The following is an 18890-nucleotide window of genomic DNA, read 5'->3' as shown; positions in this document are numbered from 1 at the left end:
CCCTCCTTGTCTTTCGCAAATTACTCAAGACCCACCTTTGTCGCCAGGCATGGGGAAGTTAGGATATTCCTTCCCCTAGGCCATTACAAGTTATGTATGGTATGTTTGGGTGTATGTTTGGTTTTTTATAATAAGGGTTTTTAGTTGTTTTATTAAATTGGATTGTTAATTGTTGTTTTTTTAATCATTGTTGTTAGCCGCCCCGAGTCTGCGGAGAGGGGCGGCATACAAATCCAATAAATAATAATAATAATAATAATAATAATAATAATAATAATATGCATGTTGCCATTTCAGGGAGTACATGGACCAAAAGCTTACGTTGCTACCCAGGGACCACTAGCAAACACAGTCATTGATTTCTGGAGAATGATTTGGGAGTACAATGTGGCGGTAAGTATCTTAAATACAGGTAGCTCTTGACTGGCCACAGTTCCTGTAACACTTCCAAGTTACAACGGCGCTGAAAAAAAGCGACTTGCGACCTTTTTTTCACAGTTACGACCGTTGCAGCATCCCCCCATGGTCATGTGATCAAAATTGAGACACCTTGGAAACTGACACATATTTATGACTGTTGCAGCGTCCTAGGGTGCCAAATTTTTTACTGCCACACTGTGGGTGTGGCTTATTTTATGGGTGTGGCTTAATGGTCATGAGACTGGGTAGCAGTGGCTTGCCACTCATGTGATAAGACGGGTGACTTGAACGATCATCATCGTCCTCGACTTACAACCTTACCAGTGTCGCTCGCTGGGGTGACAATTTGCTTTGCGTTTCCCGCGCTCTCCTTCCTGGGTTGCCCCCCCCCCTCATCAAGCTGGGTAACTAGGTGAACGGGTGCTGCCAGAAGCATAAATGCTGCCAGCGCCGCTTCCACCCACACCTCCAGGTGGGAGGTGGCCGTGTGAGGCTGGAGGGGAGCCGGGCAGGAGAGAGGGAAGCTCGTCCGAGGCCAGGAAGGAGGAAAGAGGAGAAAAGCAAGGAGCTCAGACGCAGCAGAGCAGGGGGGAAAAGGAGAGCCGAGCTGAGACCAGTAATCCAGGAAGTGACAGCCGCCAATCAGCTGGAGCTGTGCACGCATCTTCACTTCCGCCAGTGGAACTGCGTTCCACCCTATCCTGCCTTCTGCCCACCCCTGGGCGTGTGTGTGACTTTCTGACAAGCAAAGTCGGCAGGGAAACCAGAGTCACTTTGAAGCCTTGTCCTTAACTTAACTTAACACAGTATTCCAAATGTGGTCTCACCCCTTATATAGAGCGCTGGTGAGACCCCATTTGGAATAATACTGTGTTCAGTTCTGGAGACCTCACCTACAAAAAGATATTGACAAAATTGAACGGGTCCAAAGACGGGCTACAAGAATGGTGGAAGGTCTTAAGCATAAAACGTATCAGGAAAGACTTCATGAACTCAATCTGTATAGTCTGGAGGACAGAAAGGAAAGGGGGGACATGATCGAAACATTTAAATATGTTAAAGGGTTAAATAAGGTCCAGGAGGGAAGTGTTTTTAATAGGAAAGTGAACACAAGAACAAGGGGACACAATCTGAAGTTAGTTGGGGGAAAGATCAAAAGCAACGTGAGGAAATATTATTTTACCCAAAGAGTAGTAGATCCTTGGAACAAACTTCCAGCAGACGTGGTTGGTAAATCCACAGTCACTGAATTTAAACATGCCTGGGATAAACATATATCCATCCCAAAATAAAAGACAGGAAATAGTATAAGGGCAGACTGGATGGACCATGAGGTCTTTTTCTGCCATCAGTCTTCTATGTTTCTATGTTTCTATGCAGTGCGTTGTGGCCCACCAGCAGCCTGTAGAGCTGGCAGCAGCGTCGGACAGCAAGGAGGGTGGGGAGGAACATGGGCCAGGCTTGGAGTCAGGAGAAGGCTCTGCGTCTGGGCCAGAGATGGGGTCCGGGCCACCTGAGAGGTCTGTGCTGACTTTGGAGCCCTCTAGAGGCTGACGTGAGCGAGGCAGTGGAACAGGGGGAGCCTGTTTCCAATGCGCGCACGCGCAGGAGCTGCCAGAAGGCAAGAACAGTTACGGAGGAAAAGGTCTACTCGAGAGTAAGGCTTGGAGATGATTGGCCCTGGATGCTTATCAGCCTTCTTTCCAAAGTCTTTGGCAGACTTCTGTCGGACTCATTAACATTGTTTGGGACTTATTACGGCTGGGAATGAATATAATTCACAGCCGTTGAAATAAAAAGGGGGTTTTGAGAACGACATTTGTGTTTTATGATTTATTAGAAAGCTTAGGCAAGAACAGTTATGGAGGAAAAGGTCTACTCGAGAGTAAGGCTTGGAGATGATTGGCCCCTCCCACAGGACGTAAGAGAGCAACAACAGAATGTGCTTGTTGCAGGAAGCAACTTGATTCAATTCTGGTCTCAGCAGCTCTGTTCTGACTCCTTGTTCTGTTTGGCCTTGTTCAAAGCTCCTTGCCCATTAGGTCTTTGGCAGCGTGTCAAGAAAGATAAAGGCTGGTGCTTATCAGCCTTCTTCCCAAAGACTTTGGCAGACTTCTGTCGGACTCATTAACATTGTTTGGGACTTATTACGGCTGGGAATGAACATAATTCACAGCCGTTGAAATAAAAAGGGGTTTTTGAGAACGACATTTGTGTTTTATGATTTATCAGGAAGCCTAGGCAATTCACACCGTGGCAATAAAGGTCTTAATACAAGGCAAAACTCACTGAATTAAAAAAAAAAAAAACCTGAGAGAGAGGGGCGGCATACAAATCTAATAAATTGAATTGAATTGATTGCTTAGCAAAGTAAATATTGGGCTCCATTGTGGTCCTAAGTCGAGGACCTCTTGTGCCTTTTGAAGTCCAAATTGGTTGAGGCAGAATGCAACCCGCCCCAATATATTGGCAGACAATTGTGGCAATGTTTTGTAATCACATTTGGTGTTGTTGTTGTTTTGCACCCTCTCCAGATTATTGTAATGGCCTGTCGGGAATTTGAAATGGGAAGGGTATGTATTGAATCACATTCATTTTCTTACCAAATTTGCTACCGGTGAGAATCAGATTAAAAGTTGATTAAATGGTTTTAGATTTGCTTAGCGACCAAAGAAAAATCCCTAGAAAAGACCACAACTAGTGGTCTCGAGAGTCTGTTTTAAATCAAATGGCTTTCAATATTATATTGTGTGACATTATTCTCTGTTGTGCTGGGGAGAGAGTCCAGTGGAATGGGTTTTCGCTTCCCACTTCCTCTTGAGGCTGAGTCAATCTTTTCCTGGTCCCGTCTCCCTTGAGTCTGCATGTTTTTGACTCAGTCTCCGAGAAAACAGGATGCGAAGAGTGCGGGAGGGAAAAACATTCCATTGATCTTCTAATCCAGTAGTTCTTAACCTGGGGATCGGGACCCTTTGAGGGGTCGAATGACCGTTTCACAGGGATCTCCTAAAACCATGGGAAAAGACAAATTTCGGGACCCAGGGGAAGAGCCTTCTCTGTGGCGGCCCCAACCCTCTGGAACCAGCTCCCCCCGGAGATTAGGATTGCCCCCACCCTCCTGGCCTTTCGTAAACTCCTTAAAACCCACTTCTGCCGTCAGGCATGGGGGAACTGAGATATCTCCCCTTGCCTACGCAGTTTTATGTATGGTATGTTGTATGTATGATTTTTAAACAATGGGGTTTTTTAGACTTAATGTTAGATTTATTATTATAGACTTTTAATATTTGTCATTGTACACTGTTTTTATCATTGTTGTGAGCCGCCCCGAGTCTGCGGAGAGGGGCGGCATACAAATCTAATAAATAATAATAATAATGGTGTTAGGAATGAAAGCTTCTATTCTGGCGCCTTGGAACGTATTTTTACCATCCGACCAATCAGGCGTTTACGATGGGAGTGTCCCTCTGAACTCCCTGCCAATCAGCTTAAAGCTCTGTTGGGAGAATTGGCGCTAGACTTATGGTTAGGGGTCACCACAGCACGAGGAACTGTATTAAGGGGTCGCGGCATTAGAAAGGTTGAGAACCACTGTTCTAGTCAGTAAGACCGCCTCCGGGTGAAGGTGATTGGAAGGCCAAGCCTGGTGCAAAGGGATGAGTAGCAATTCCATTAATTGGAGCGTAGAGGCTCCGCGGAAGACCAGCCGCGCCCGGAGACTTTGGCTTTTCAGCAAAGCCACACGAGGGGTAGCCTATCACTACTTTATTACAAATCCGTACGTTGCTGAATTTTCTGACAGTCTCAAAATGGGTGAGCAGTGTGGTCGGGTAGTAGGAAAAGCAAGTAGGATGCTTGGCTGCATAGCTAGAGGTATAACAAGCAGGAAGAGGGAGATTGTGATCCCCTTATATAGAGCGCTGGTGAGACCCCGTTTGGAATACTGTGTTCAGTTCTGGAGACCTCACCTACAAAAAGATATTGACAAAATTGAACGGGTCCAAAGACGGGCTACAAGAATGGTGGAAGGTCTTAAGCATAAAACGTATCAGGAAAGACTTCATGAACTCCATCTGTATAGTCTGGAGGACAGAAGGAAAAGGGGGGACATGATCAAAACATTTAAATATGTTAAAGAGTTAAATAAGGCTCAGGAGGGAAGTGTTTTTAATAGGAAAGTGAACACAAGAACAAAGGAACACAATCTGAAGTTAGTTGGGGGAAAGATCAAAAGCAACATGAGAAAATATTATTTTACTGAAAGAGTCGTAGATCCTTGGAACAAACTTCCAGCAGACGTTGTTGGTAAATCCACAGTAACTGAATGTAAACATGCCTGGGATAAACATATATCCATTGTAAGATAAAATACAGGAAATAGTATAAGGGCAGACTAGATGGACCATGAGGTCTTTTTCTGCCATCAATCTTCTATGTTTCAGAGCCCAAGGTGTATCCTAACATTGCTCTGAAATTTTAAGTTTTGAAAATATTTAAATGTGAAAAACCAGGAAAGTACACCGTGAATTATCCAGGCGTAGTCTAAACTCTATGCATTTCAAAGTGTGTATATTTTTAAAAACTGCTCATTTTGCTAACAGAAAAAATGTGAACGTTACTGGCCACCGTATGGAGAAGAAAGTATCTCATTTGGACCATTCCACATTTCTTGTGTAAGTGTATTTATGATTGGTAGTCTTTTAACTTGAGCTTAAAAGTTGTAATTTGTGCTTAACGTGCATAGTTGTGGGAACATTGCACGCACAAATCCATTTTGCATTCTTCGGTTACACGAATTAGTCACTAGTGGCTCTGAAGTAATTTTACTTTGACTAGATTAATAATTGTATGAGAAGCAAAAGCAGATTTTTAAAGTCTTGGTGATGCTACATCGATACTTTATTCAGACAGTAGATTAGAATAAAAAAATGTGTGCTTCTCCGTACTGAAGGAGTGGGTCCAGCAGTCACATGGGTTGCTCCTGTCCAATCCGTTGGAACTGAGCCTAGTATTAAAAAAGACTGCTGGATCCGCCCCTTCCCCAGAATTCGCTCAGTTCGCATATCCTGCGGTTGTATTGTGATAGCTCGTTCAACATTCTAACACCTTCCCTTCGATCTTTCCTTCAAAAAGTAGTAAGATTTATTGTCTTTATTTAATTACTTGCACTAATTGCGCCAGCCGTTTAAAAGAAAAAAAGAAAAAAAAAAAAAAACGCGGCTTGGCTTTCTTTCCTTGGGAGAAGTTGCGGTTTCGTTTTCCCCCGGCGGTTTTGCCGGTTACGATTCCTGCGGCCGCTTGTGGATTCTTCTAATCCTTTGGCCTGGAGGTCCTAGTGCAAGTATTTATCCATTGAAATATTGATTATTTATTGTATATAAATATTTAAGGGCTTATAAAATACCTCCTGCGGAGTGAGACGCCTTCTAGTCTCCTGGACTTAGTCGATCGCTTTTCCCTTAAGAAATTCTCAGCAGCGATCTTTTCGGCGCGAAGGCCTTCGCGCCCTTTTTTAAAAATCTAGGCCTCTCGTGTTGGCCTTCTGCCAGCCGCGTAGGCCTCAGTCCACCGCGTGGATCCGGGAGCGGGCCTTGGGGGTCCCAGGCTAAATTCTCCACCGGCTAAGCCTCCAACCAGAGTGCCTTGGTTTACTTAATTACAAAGTTTAGGGAGGCTGGCCCCGCTGGATTTGGGGGCACGAACTCTGGGTTTGCCCAGATTGTCCTCACGTTTCAGCAGCTTCGAGGCCTCGAAGCAGGATCCATTCCTCTTGGGAAGTCCTTGAAATCTTCTCCTTATAATTCAGTTATTGGCTCAGCCTTGTCTTCTGTTAATTGTCAGACTATGGCTACTTTTCCCAAGAGAGGCACAACTAAAGGTCCCAAAGAGGTTAGGCCTACTGGTAATTCTACTGAAGTTCCCCAGGCCTCTTCCTCCTCTTCCTCAGGCACCCATTCCTTAGCCAAGCCCACCAGGGCTGAGAAGAGAAGGGACCCAGCCCTACAAAAAATACATGATAAATCAGCCAAACTTTTTAAGGTGCAGGCCCAAGTGCATATCAATCCAACCCCCCCGGAGGCCTCTAACCTGCCTCTTTCTGGGGTTCCTGTGCTATCCCTGGATGAGCCAAACCTAAATCCACCCCAACCTAACCTATGGGGTTTAGGTCCAGAGGAGCCAGATATTACCGAGGATTCCTCCCAGCCAGAACCTGCTCAGGCCCTCAGGGATCCTCCGGCTTTTCCGGCTGATATTTCTTCCTTGCCTCCGGAGTTTTCAGTCTATCTTGACTATTCTGACTAACACCATTGACGCTAAACTCTCATCTTTCAATGTGCCTTCTCTGTCTCATCCCCCACCACGCTCCTCCCGTCCCGTGAGTTCTTCTCCTTCCTACAGAGCCCCAGCCATGGAGGTCTCTGACTCCTCTCAGAAAGAGGATGAGGATGGGGACGCAGAAGAGGATGATGACCCATTTCAGCGTCTGTCGGAAGATGAGGAATCTCAGATTAAGATTCCAGCCCCAGCTGCTATCTTTCCTTCGCAGCTTTTCAAATCTCTCCTGTTTAAAGCTAGAGTATCCACGGGGCTAGCCGGGCAAGAAAAACAGGCTACTTCTTCCTCGACCCTCCGGAGGGAAATCTTCCTTATTTCATGGAAGAACAGGAAGACAATGAGGTAATACCTATGCCCAAGTTGTTTAAGGATGCTTTGCTTAAACAGTGGGACCACCCAACCGTTGGCCTTACTCCCACTCCCAAGGACAAGAAACTCTACAAGCTCTTCTCCTCCTATGAGGAACTCCTAACATGTCCCAAGCCAGATGAACCAGTGAAGACACTCCACTCGACTGCTGCCATACCGGGCGAAGCAGAGGAGGTCCTCCGGCCAGAGGACAAACGACTTGAGCAAATGTTCAAAAGGAGTCTCCTTGCAGACTCATGGGCCATTAAGAGTGCTGCAGCGGCATCCTTCTTTTCCAGAGCTATGCTCTTGTGGCTTCGTCAGCTCCAACCACACCTGCCGCCAGATGAATTACGGGGCCAACAGGATTTCAACAAAATCTTCGCAGCTCCCCGATATGTAGCAGATGCTTCCCTCCCATCTTCCAGATTTGCAGCCAGGTCAGTAGCAGCCTCCACAACGCCCAGAAGACTTCTATGGCTCCGCCCTTGGCAGGCGGGAGTAAGACAGAAGTGGCAGTTAGCCATGGGTCCGCTGAAACGTAACCTCCTCTTCGGAGACCTTCTGGACCCTCTCCTTACGGAGACCACAGACAAGAAAAAGGTCTTGGGACCTACCACCAAGAAGGCCCCTAAACCGCAGCCCTTTCGGCGCACAGGGCGTCAACAGGATCAGGGCTTCGCATTTCAAAGGAATCCAGGTCAGTATTCCCCTCGGTTTCGATCCCAATCTAGAACCACCAGGGGCAGAGGTTCCCGTTATCAGAGAGGATCCTCTTCTACCAGGGCTTCCAAAAGAGCCAGATGGTAAGTTTTCCTCCTTTCCCATAGGCGGTCGTCTAGCCTGGTTCTCTTCCGACTGGCACCGTTCTTGTAAGGACCCCTGGGTCATTGACACTGTGGAAAGGGGCCTAAGGTTAGAGTTCATTTCACCTCCCCCTAACCGTTTTTATTTCCTGTCCTTCTCCCAGTTCCACTCCATCTCGTATCCGAATGGAGGAGGCTATTTCTCATTTGTTGACTATTAGAGCTTTTCAACCGGTCCCCTCTCTCCAGAGAGGTTTAGGCTTCTATTCCATCCTCTTCATGGTCCCTAAGACCTCTGGAGGCTGGAGAGCCACCTTAGATCTAAAGAATTTGAACCGGTTCATAAAATATAGGAAATTCAAAATGCATTCCTTATCTTCCATTTTAGCAGCTCTACATCAGGGAGACTTTATGGGGTCTCTGGATCTCACGGAGGCCTACCTCCATATTCCCATTGCCAAGGTCCATAGGAATTTTCTGCGCTTTGCCTTTCAAGGCAGGCATTTTCAGTATAGGGCTATGCCATTTGGGCTCTCCTCAGCTCCCAGAGTCTTCACTAAACTCTTGGGATCCTTGGCAGCTCATATCCGGGCCTCTCCCATTCATATTTTATGTTATTTAGATGACATTTTAATTCATGGAAATTCCAGATCTGGTGGGGCTGCAGACCTCTGTTTTACCATGTCGGTTCTACAGAATCATGGTTTCTCCATAAATCTTAAAAAGAGCCACCTGGATCCATCCACTTCCATTCTGCATCTGGGAACTATCATTAATTCTGAGATATCCCAGGTTTTCCTCTCCACTGAGAGAAAACGCAGCTTTTTGGATCTCATTGCTCGCATCCTGCCCCAGCAATCTACCTCCATTGCCACCCTATCTTCCCCTTTGGGTAAAATGGTGTCATGTATTGGTATTGTTCCCTGGGTCCGTCTTCACGCCAGGGAACTACAGTGGCTTCTATTACCCTTCCAGAGATCGGGCCACAGCAACTCGAATCGTCGCATCACCATCCCACCGACGGTTCGCAGATCCCTCAAGTGGTGGACTTCTCCAGCCCTAGACAAGGGATCTCCCTTCCGGTGCCCCGACCAGTTTGTAGTCACCACAGATGCCAGCCTCTCGGGCTGGGGAGCCCACGCCCAGGGTCTTTTAGCTCAGGGCACATGGTCACCGGAGGAGGCTTTCAGGCCCATCAATTGGCTAGAATTAAGAGCCGTGTCTCTAGCTCTAAAACAATTCCACTCTCACATCTCCAACCAACATGTGCTGATTCTCACCGACAATATAGTCACCAAAGGCCATATTTGCAGACAGGGAGGCACAAGATCCAAGGCCCTCGTGAGGGAGGCCCCGAAGTTAGGCCTTTGGGCAGAGAAAACTCTCCAGTCGCTTCTAGCCGACCACATCTCGGGGAGCCTCAATGTCCAAGCGGACTGGCTCTCGCGAGTGACCTTAGATCCAGGCGAGTGGAATCTCCATCAGTCACTGTTCCACCAGATCTGCCTCAGGTTCGGCCATCCAGTGTGGGATCTATTTGCGACCAAAGCCAATGCCCAGCTCCCTCGCTTCATCTCCAGGTTCCCGTCTCCGGGAGCAGAGGCAATCAATGCTCTCAGGAGCCCTTGGCCTCCAGGTCTATTGTATGCCTTCCCTCCAATTCCAATTCTGCCAGACGTGATCAACAAAATCCTCCTGGAGAAGGCCCGAGTAATTCTGATTGCCCCTCACTGGCCTCGCAGGCCCTGGTTCGCGGACCTCCAACAACTGTCCGTCCAGGACCCCTGGCGACTCCCCGTTTCGGAGGATATGTTGCGACAGGGGGCCTCCTTCCACCCGGACCCAGAGTGGTTCCACCTCACCGCCTGGCTATTATCCGGAGGGACTTAGACCTGCGAGGGTATGACCCGGACACAGTGGAAATCATCCTGAAGTCTAGAAGAGGGTCTACCAACCGGATCTACGACCATACTTGGTCCAAATTCCATCAGTGGTGCTCGCAGGAGGGTTTTTCAGCACCATCCGCCGACACCTGGCCGCCATTTCTTCCGTCTTGGCGGGGCCTCGCAGGCAGCCCCTCCGCTCTTTTCCAGAAATCCAAGAATTTCTAAGAGGAGTGGCCATCCTCAGGCCTTCTAAAATCCACAGATATCCTACCTGGGACTTGCCACGGGTTCTCCACTCTCTTACTCAGGCAACTTACGAACCCCTGAATTCTGCGTCCCTCAGGTACCTATCCTTTAAGGTAGCATTCCTGGTGGCGATTACATCCGCCCGACGCATATCTGAGTTGGCAGCCCTTTCTATCAGACAGGACCTTTGCCAGTTTTCACCAGGATAAAGTGGTTCTGCGACTGGACCCCACCTTTCTACCAAAGGTTAGTTCCATGTTTCACAGATCTCAGGATATCATATTACCTTCCTTCTGCCTCCAACGAGAGCATCCCCTGGCAACTAGATGGCACACTCTGGATCTCACTAGAGCGCTAAAGGTTTATATCCAACGCACAAGATCCATCCGGAGATCTGAAGCACTCTTCATAGCCTACCATCCCAGATCCTTGGGATCCAGAGTGTCTTCTACAGTAATAGGTCGTTGGATCAGAGGGACCATCTCTAAGGCCTACGAGACAGCTCCCCTTTCCATTCCAAGGAATATTACAGCGCATTCCACCAGAAGTGCTGCCACATCTGCCGCTTGGGCGACTCAGGCTCCGTTGGAAGAAGTCTGCAAAGCAGCCACTTGGGCCTCGCCAAATTTCTTCATAAGGCACTACAAAATCGATTCGTACGCATCAGCGGACGCTGCCTTCGGCAGAAGAGTACTCCAATCCGTTATCTCTCACGATAGCAATGTACTCCCACCCTAGGGACCTATCTCTTGGGTATGTCCCATGTGACTGCTGGACCCACTCCTTCAGTACGGAGAATAGGCGTTGATTGCTTACCTGAACGCCTCTTCTCGTACGGTGAGTGGGTACAGCAGTCACTTCCCTCCCTATGTGTGGTCTTCTTTACCTTCTATTCTATTTTCTTATAACACATGAGAGTTGAACATTAAAGAGCTTCACTACTGAGCCTAGTCTATGGATTCGCGAATTCTGGGGAAGGGGCGGATCCAGCAGTCTTTTTTAATACTAGGCTCAGTTCCAACGGATTGGACAGGAGCAACCCATGTGACTGCTGTACCCACTCACCGTACGAGAAGAGGCGTTCAGGTAAGCAATCAACGCCTATTTAATAATGGAGCATTTTCCCTCAAAACTATACTTCAAAAAAGAGAAATTGTACATTAGCCTTATTCAGATTATAGTTTAACAAGAAACCATGCTATGGGTGTCTCTTGGTATTTCCCCTCTTGTCAATTCTGATGGAATTAGAAGATTGGCAGACTTTATTTCCATTTTAAAACTGCCACAGTTTGAAGTTTTGCACAAAAGTTGGATACCTTGCTCAAACTGAGCAAAATTTACTGTTGCTTCCATCAAGCTTTATAAATTGTGGTTGGTTTTTTTTAATAACTTTTTTTATTGGTTTATTTACTAAATTAACAACAAACAAAAAATAATTAAAAGAAAACATGCCCAACACCAATAAAAACCCCACCACTAGGGGGTTATATTATTTACAAAAAGTTTCAATTTTTTCCTTAACTCCGGTTTACATTTCTTTACATACAAAAAGTGATTGGAATTTATTTTTCACATTGTCGTCATAAATTCTACTTAAGATATAATTTTTCACCTTATTCCATCGTGCCATCAGCTTCTCCAATTTATTTTCATCAAAGTTATTTAATCTTATTTCCATAATTTCGAAGTGGTTGTCGTCCACCATGTACCAGTACCAATTCTGGATTGTCCATTTATTGCTATCTTTCCACCCTAATACCACTACTGCTTGAGCGCTTTCCAAAGCTGCTGTTTTGATTTCTTTAAATTCTCGTAATTCCCCATATTTAACTAGTATTGCTAATTCTTTTGTAATTATCCAATTAATGTTTAGCATATTATTTATTTCATTCTGTACTTCCTTCCAAAATTTTTGAACTTCAACACATTCCCAGAGCATATGCATAAAAACTCCTTTTATTTGGCAACCATGCCAGCAATTTCCTTTCCCTTTCCTCTGGAAGTGTGCTAGTTTTACTGGCGTGAAATACCATTTATGTAAAATTTTCCTTCTCATCTCTCCAATTCTTGTATTCTTTATCTTATGCATATTTTCTACTACTTCTTCCATCTCGCTTTCATTAATCCGTAATTCATTTTGCCAATATCTTGTTAGGCCTTTAATCACTTCCTCTTCCAGTTGTAATAACATGCTATAAATATTACTAGCCTGTCCTTTTGAATCATTAATCTTTTCTTTTAATATTTTTTCTAGACAGTTTTCTTCTCTCAAAAATGCTTCTTTATTCTCACTTTTATTTAAATATTTACATATTGCATTAATCTGCAACCATTTTTGTTGGCCCAACCACCATTCGAAGCGAGTTCTATTAACTCTTCCGTCTGTCTCATATAAATTGTGGTTTTAAGTTGGCTTTTTGGTGAGCGTATATAAGGCTAAATTTAAATTGGGCAAAATTTTAATCTGCTCTCTCTATCTCCGTTTAGGAAGCCGAACAAGTCAGAACGGATTACTATATTAGAACCCTGCTGATCGAATATCAAAATGTAAGTAGATAAAAGATCTCTTTCTCCAACCAGGCTAAACGTGATAGGATGCCTATTTTTGACTGCTGCTGTTTGTGCGAAACTGTGTTTGTTTTTGACAGTGTATTAATAGAATGAATTATTATCTCTCGGTTTGTGAGAGTCGGCAGGTAAATTCTGTGATCAGTTGATCCTCTAAAACACCTTGGAATCTGGACCAAGCTTGTTGTAGGTTTGGCAAATAGGATTTAGATGTGTGTGTGTTGAAGACCTCTGGGCTTCAACTCCCAGAATTCCTCAGTCAACATGAATTCTGGGAATTGAAGTCCACGGATCTTAAAAGTGGCCAGAGTTGCACACCCCAAATTTTAGATGTTTAATCTTGCAATTTTACAGGCAGATTTTCAATACATTAAAAGTATACAGAATATTAAACCTTGTACTTTTACCAAACCAAAGAGGTTTTTTCCCCTCCAAGTGCAGTTCCTTGATTTCTTTTAAAAAATTAATTGGTTTTCTGCTAAATACTTTCATTAGTGCTTAATAAACGTCATATTGTCTAGGAATTTAATTTGCTTAACCATACAAATACAAATCTACAATACAAATTTACATTCCAATCCTTTTTTTCCCAACCATTGCTAAAATAAATTCCGTGTTTGATTATATTTTACATCTTCCTTCTGTTTAATTTTCAATGTTAATCTATCCATTTTTGCACAATCTAGCATCTTCCTGACTATCTCTTCATCTCACGGTATATCTTCATTTTTAAGTTATTTCGATAGGCTATTGCATGGTACCCTAAATAAATACTGTAAAGGTATATATGTTGGTCAGTTGGATTGCTTTAGGTTCTGTCTTTCTCCCGTTGTTGTAAAACTCAAAAGAACCTCCAGCAGATGTTCCAAATAGCAATTTATTCAAAACTATTTATATGAGTTCCTTTAGGTGATGCAATTACCAGTCACTAATGAGAGATTTGAGAAAAAAGTGCCCTCTCAAAATGAACGGTTTTATAAGTAATGCAACATCCTTCTTACCCTTTTAGGAATCGCGTAGAATATATCAGTTTCATTATGTAAATTGGCCAGACCACGACGTTCCTTCGTCCTTCGATTCTATACTGGACATGATCAGTTTAATGAGAGAATATCAGGAACACGAAGAGGTTCCTATTTGTATACACTGCAGGTATGTTTGTTCGTTTTTTGATCGGGTTTACTTCAGGAGTCCAGTGAGTCAAAATAGAAATTTTTTATTTATTTATTATTTATTTATTTATTGGATTTGTATGCCGCCACTCTCCGCAGATTCGGGGCGGCTAACAACAGTAACAAAACAGTATAATCTAATACTAAAAAAACCAATCATACATACAGACATATCATGCATAAATTGTAAAGGCCTAGGGGGAAAGTGTATCTCAGTTCCCCCATGCCTGGCGGCAGAGGTGGGTTTTAAGCAGCTTACAAAAAGCAAGAAGGGTGGGGGCAATTCTAATCTCTGGGGGGAGTTGGTTCCAGAGGGCTGGGCCGCCACAGAGAAGGCTCTTTCCCTGGGTCCCGCCAACCGACATTGTTTGGTTGACGGGACCCGGAGAAGGCCAACTCTGTGGGACCTAACTGGTCGCTGGGATTCGTGCAGCAGAAGGCGGTCCCTGAGGTAATCTGGTCCAGTGCCATGAAGGGCTTTAAAGGTCATAACCAACACTTTGAATTGTGACCGGAAACTGATCGGCAACCAATGCAGACTGCGGAGTGTTGGTGTGACATGGGCATAACTAGGGAAGCCCATGACTGCTCTCGCAGCTGCATTCTGCACGATCTGAAGTTTCCGAACACTTTTCAAAGGTAGCCCCATGTAGAGAGCGTTACAGTAGTCGAGCCTCGAGATGATGAGGGCATGAGTGACTGTGAGCAGTGACTCCCGGTCCATATAGGGCCGCAACTGGTGCACCAGGCGAACCTGGGCAAACGCCCCCCTCGCCACAGCTGAAAGATGTTTCTCTAATGCAGCGTTTCCCAACCGGTGTGCCGCGGCACACTAGTGTGCCACGAGACACAGCCAGGTGTGCCGCCAAGCTCCTAGGGAAAAAGGAGAGCTTAAGGAGAGCCCTGCCCAGCTGGAGATTCCCTGGCAGCACCAGGTAGAAGCCGGCAATGCAGCACCCTTTTCCAGTGCCGCGCAAGGAGCTGGGCGTTGGAGTTTGGGGTGGGGAGCGATGAAAGTGCGGAGGCCGGCGCCGCGGCTGCCCCCACCCCCCAGTGCCTCCGTTCCCCTCGCGCCCCTGGCTTCTCGCCGCTGACGCCCGCACGCCCGTCCGCCCGCTTGATCTGCCCCTTTCTCCAGCTCCTCCGGCGAGCGCTCGGAGAAAACCTTCTCACAGCGGAGGTCTGAGAAGGTTCTTTGGAACGTCGGGGGTGCGTGCGCGCGCGCGCCCTATTCCCCCAGCCAGTCTACCCGGAAAAGCTTTGCCGGCCTCCGCAGAGAAGGAAGAGAGAGAACAAGAGAGAGAAAGAAAGGAAGAGAGAGAAAGAGATAGCAAGAGAGACAGAATGAGAGAGAGAGAGAAAGAGAAAGAAAGAGACAGCAAGAGGGGGGAAGGAGGGAGAGAGAAAGAGAGCCAAAGAGAGAGGAAGGAAGGAAGAGAGAGAGAAAGAAAGAGATAGCAAGAGAGACAGAATGAGAGAGAGAGAGAAAGAGAAAGAAAGAAAGAAAGAAAGACAGTAAGAGGGGGGAAGGAGGGAGAGAGAAAGAGCAAAAGAGAGAGGAAGGAAGGGAGAAAGAAAGGGATGGAGAGAGAGAGAAAGAGGGAGGGAGAGAAAGAGGGAGGGAGAGAGAAATAGAGCGAAAGGGAGAAAGAGATTTTTTTTTTGTCCAAACTTTTTTGCACCCCCCCCCCTCAATGTTCCCCAGGATTTTGAAAATGTGAATAATGTGCCGCGGCTCAAAAAAGGTTGGGAAACACTGCTCTAATGTGAGCTGTGGATCAAGGAGGACACCCAAGTTGCGAACCCTCTCTGATGGGGTCAATGATTCTCCCCCCAGTAATTTTAGTAATTTTTCTTTTTTCCTAATAATATGGGAAAAGCATTTTCCGTTCCTATTAATATTTTTAAAGTGCGATACACTGAAAAAAATGGATTTCTACATCTAAATCACAGGAATATAAATAAAACTTTATTAGTTAGGTGCCTGGGAATGCCACAATATTAAAAACATTTTTGGGAATAGATTTGTTGGACATTTAGGATATATTTTCTACTCTTGTGTCCTTTGATGGCCTCTTGACTGCTTGAACAAGGCGAGACTAGTAGCTAGAAGAGAAAGGGTCCCTTTATATAATTTTTTTGAGTGCCAGATGAATAGTTCTTTTATATGTTCCCAGTTACTTTAAAAGCCATTTTTATCCATGTGTTTGTTTGACTTGCAGCCTGTTTCGACTGAATGGCTTAAGTGTCATTCTTCCCAAACATATTTTAAAAATTGAGCTAAAAACAATACAGTATACATTAAGAAATAGTGACACGATACAGGGTACGTATAGGCTTAGAATAACAATCCAACCTCCGTGCGAGCCAGTTTGACCTGGTAGTTAAGACATCAGTCTAGAAACCAGGGAACTGTGAGTTCTAATCTCGCCTTAGGCATGAAAGTGGCTGGTGACTTTAGGCCAAACACCAGAAGATGGCGAGTTGGGTGCTATCTAGCAAAATGAAATTCAATGGTGAAAAAAGTCAGGTTCTACATTGAGACCGCCTTCTGCCGCACGAATCCCATCGACCAGTTAGGTCCCACAGAGTTGGCCTTCTCCGGGTCCCGTCAACTAAACAATGCCGTTTGGCGGGACCCAGGGGAAGAGCCTTCTCTGTGGCGGCCCCGACCCTTTGGAACCAACTCCCCCCGGATATCAGAATTGCCTCCACCCTCCTTGCCTTTCGTAAGCTCCTTAAAACCCACCTCTGTCGTCAGGCATGGGGGAATTTAGACATTCCCTCCCCTAGGCTTATAAAATTTATGCATGGTATGTCAGTATGTATGATTGGTTTCTAAATTGGGGTTTTAAATTAACTTAAATATTAGATTTGTTTACATTGTATTATTATTGCTGTTAGCCGCCCCGAGTGCGGAGAGGGGCGGCATACAAATCTGATTAATAAATAAATAAATAAACAACAAAAAGGTACATGATATGTGGTACCTCGCTCAATAATGGTAATTGTGAGAGGGATAATAATAATAATAATAATAATAATAATAATAATAATAATAATAATAATAATAATATATTAGATTTGTATGCTGCCCCTCTCTGGAGTCTTAGTGAACAACCATTTAAATATGAGTCAGTCCTGTTATTATGATGATGATGATGATGATGATTATTATTATTATTATTATTATTATTATTATTATTTATTAGATTTGTATGCCGCCCCTCTCCGTAGACTCAGAGCGGCTTACAGCACTGATAAAAACAATGTATAACAAATCTAATATTTAAAAACTCTAAAAAACCCTTATTTAAAAAGCAAAACATATGCACAAACATACCATGCATAAACTATATAGGCCTGGGGGAGATGTCTCAACGGCAGAGGTGGGTTTTGAGGAGTTTGTGAAAGGCGAGGAGGGTGGGGGCAATTCTAATCTCCGTAGACTCGGGGCTGCCACAGAGAAGGTTCTTCCCCTGTGTCCCGCCAGATGGCATTGTTTAGTCGACGGGACCTGGAGAAGGCCAACTCTGTGGGACCTAACCGGCCGCTGGGATTCGTGCAGCAACTGCCAAAAAAGCCAACACAGTTCTAGGCTGCATTAACAAAAGGATAGAATCAAGATCACGTGAAGTGTTAATACCACTTTATAAGGCCTTGCTAAGGCCACACTTGGAACACTGCATTCAGTTTTGATCGCCACAATGCAAAAAGGATGTTGAGACTCTAGAAAAAGTGCAGAGAAGAGCGACAAAAATGATTAGGGGACTGGAGGCTAAAATGTATGCAGAACGGTTGCAGGAACTGGGTATGTCTAATTTAACAAAAAGAAAGCAAAAAGGCATGTGACACACTTATGTTTGTATACACACCTAATGTTTGTATGCCTCAGAGTTTATTTTAATGGGTTGGATGCCACCCATAAAACAGGAATTCTTGGAGAGATGATTTGGATATGTTTACAAAGTGAACATGCGGAGTTTTATTTAAATCTCCTTTCCATAAACTGTATGTCTCTCTCTCTCTTTTCTGGTTACAGTGCAGGATGTGGAAGGACTGGAGCCATCTGTGCGATAGATTACACGTGGAATTTGTTGAAAGCCGGGGTAAGGAGGATTTAGAGCCGTCGACACGCTGGAAAAACTAGGCCATCTTATGCAAGTGATTAGAGATTTATGGAAGAATAATCAAGTTTTGTACGGGCAAAACTTGAAAAAATGATTTCGAGAAAAAGCAGACAACTGCTCTCGGGAAAGAAAAAAGGATTTTTCGTTTTATTTTGTTTTATTTTTTATTTTTTAAATATACTTTATTAATTTATTAAGAAAGGGGATGGGAATACAAAAAGAAAGATAGGAGGCATGAGGCAAACAATCTTTTTATACAGTAGCATTTATATATTGTTGTAGATTCATTTCATACATTTATCTATAGATAATTATTTTATGTTCAATATTCTTATTTACATAGTCTTATATCTATAAAGTATAGTAGTTTAGGAATAAAGTAGAGCTTTGCTATATGCAATGATAGATAGATTTTTCATTTTCATTGTTGGCAGTGTGCATTTTTTGCAGCAGAGAGAGAGTAAATAAACAAAGCTGTTTGTAAATGCTCGGGAGAATGTTTGAAATGCAAGTTCCTTCAATTTTCTCTTGCAGAAAATTCCGGAGGAATTCAACGTGTTTAATTTAATACAAGAAATGAGGACTCAAAGGCATTCTGCAGTGCAGACTAAGGTAATCTTGTCTTTGGGAGCCTAAATTGTGGCATGATGGGTTATCGGGGAGCGGCGTCTTTTCGAACGATCTAAGTTCATCCTTGTTTTTTTTAAAATCTCACGCGCACAGGAACAGTACGAGCTTGTTCATCGAGCCATAGCGCAGTTATTCGAGAAACAGTTGCAAAAATACGAGAGCTCTGCAGCGTGGAAAATTGCAGATGGATTGGTATGTGGCTGGAATCACTTGTCTTCTTTATGTTCAGCATTTTGAAATGGTATCATTTCCATGAGTTGAGCTACCTTTTCTTTGCTTTGTTTAGCCTTGTTGGCCTTTCCTGGTGTTTCCCAGTTTTTGAAACACTGCGGGTGCCCGAATAAACTT

At 44.5% G+C, this 18890-nt stretch overlaps 1 protein-coding gene across 1 annotated transcript in view; it reads left to right on the top strand.

Annotated features, from left to right (window-relative positions):
- Positions 1-18890, top strand: part of PTPN12 (protein tyrosine phosphatase non-receptor type 12) — a 78113-nt gene that overhangs the window by 44169 nt on the left and 15054 nt on the right. Inside the window, exons 4-11 of the mRNA XM_070755104.1 lie at positions 298-393; positions 2955-2993; positions 5022-5093; positions 12530-12589; positions 13620-13762; positions 17825-17891; positions 18447-18524; positions 18636-18734. Of these exons, the coding sequence (XP_070611205.1) occupies positions 298-393; positions 2955-2993; positions 5022-5093; positions 12530-12589; positions 13620-13762; positions 17825-17891; positions 18447-18524; positions 18636-18734 (654 nt within the window). The remainder of the gene's footprint in view (positions 1-297; positions 394-2954; positions 2994-5021; positions 5094-12529; positions 12590-13619; positions 13763-17824; positions 17892-18446; positions 18525-18635; positions 18735-18890) is intronic.

The sequence above is a fragment of the Erythrolamprus reginae genome, chromosome 6, assembly GCF_031021105.1.
Source record: "Erythrolamprus reginae isolate rEryReg1 chromosome 6, rEryReg1.hap1, whole genome shotgun sequence".
Classification (NCBI taxonomy): Eukaryota; Metazoa; Chordata; class Lepidosauria; order Squamata; family Dipsadidae; genus Erythrolamprus; species Erythrolamprus reginae.
This window is presented reverse-complemented; position numbering and strand designations above follow the sequence as displayed.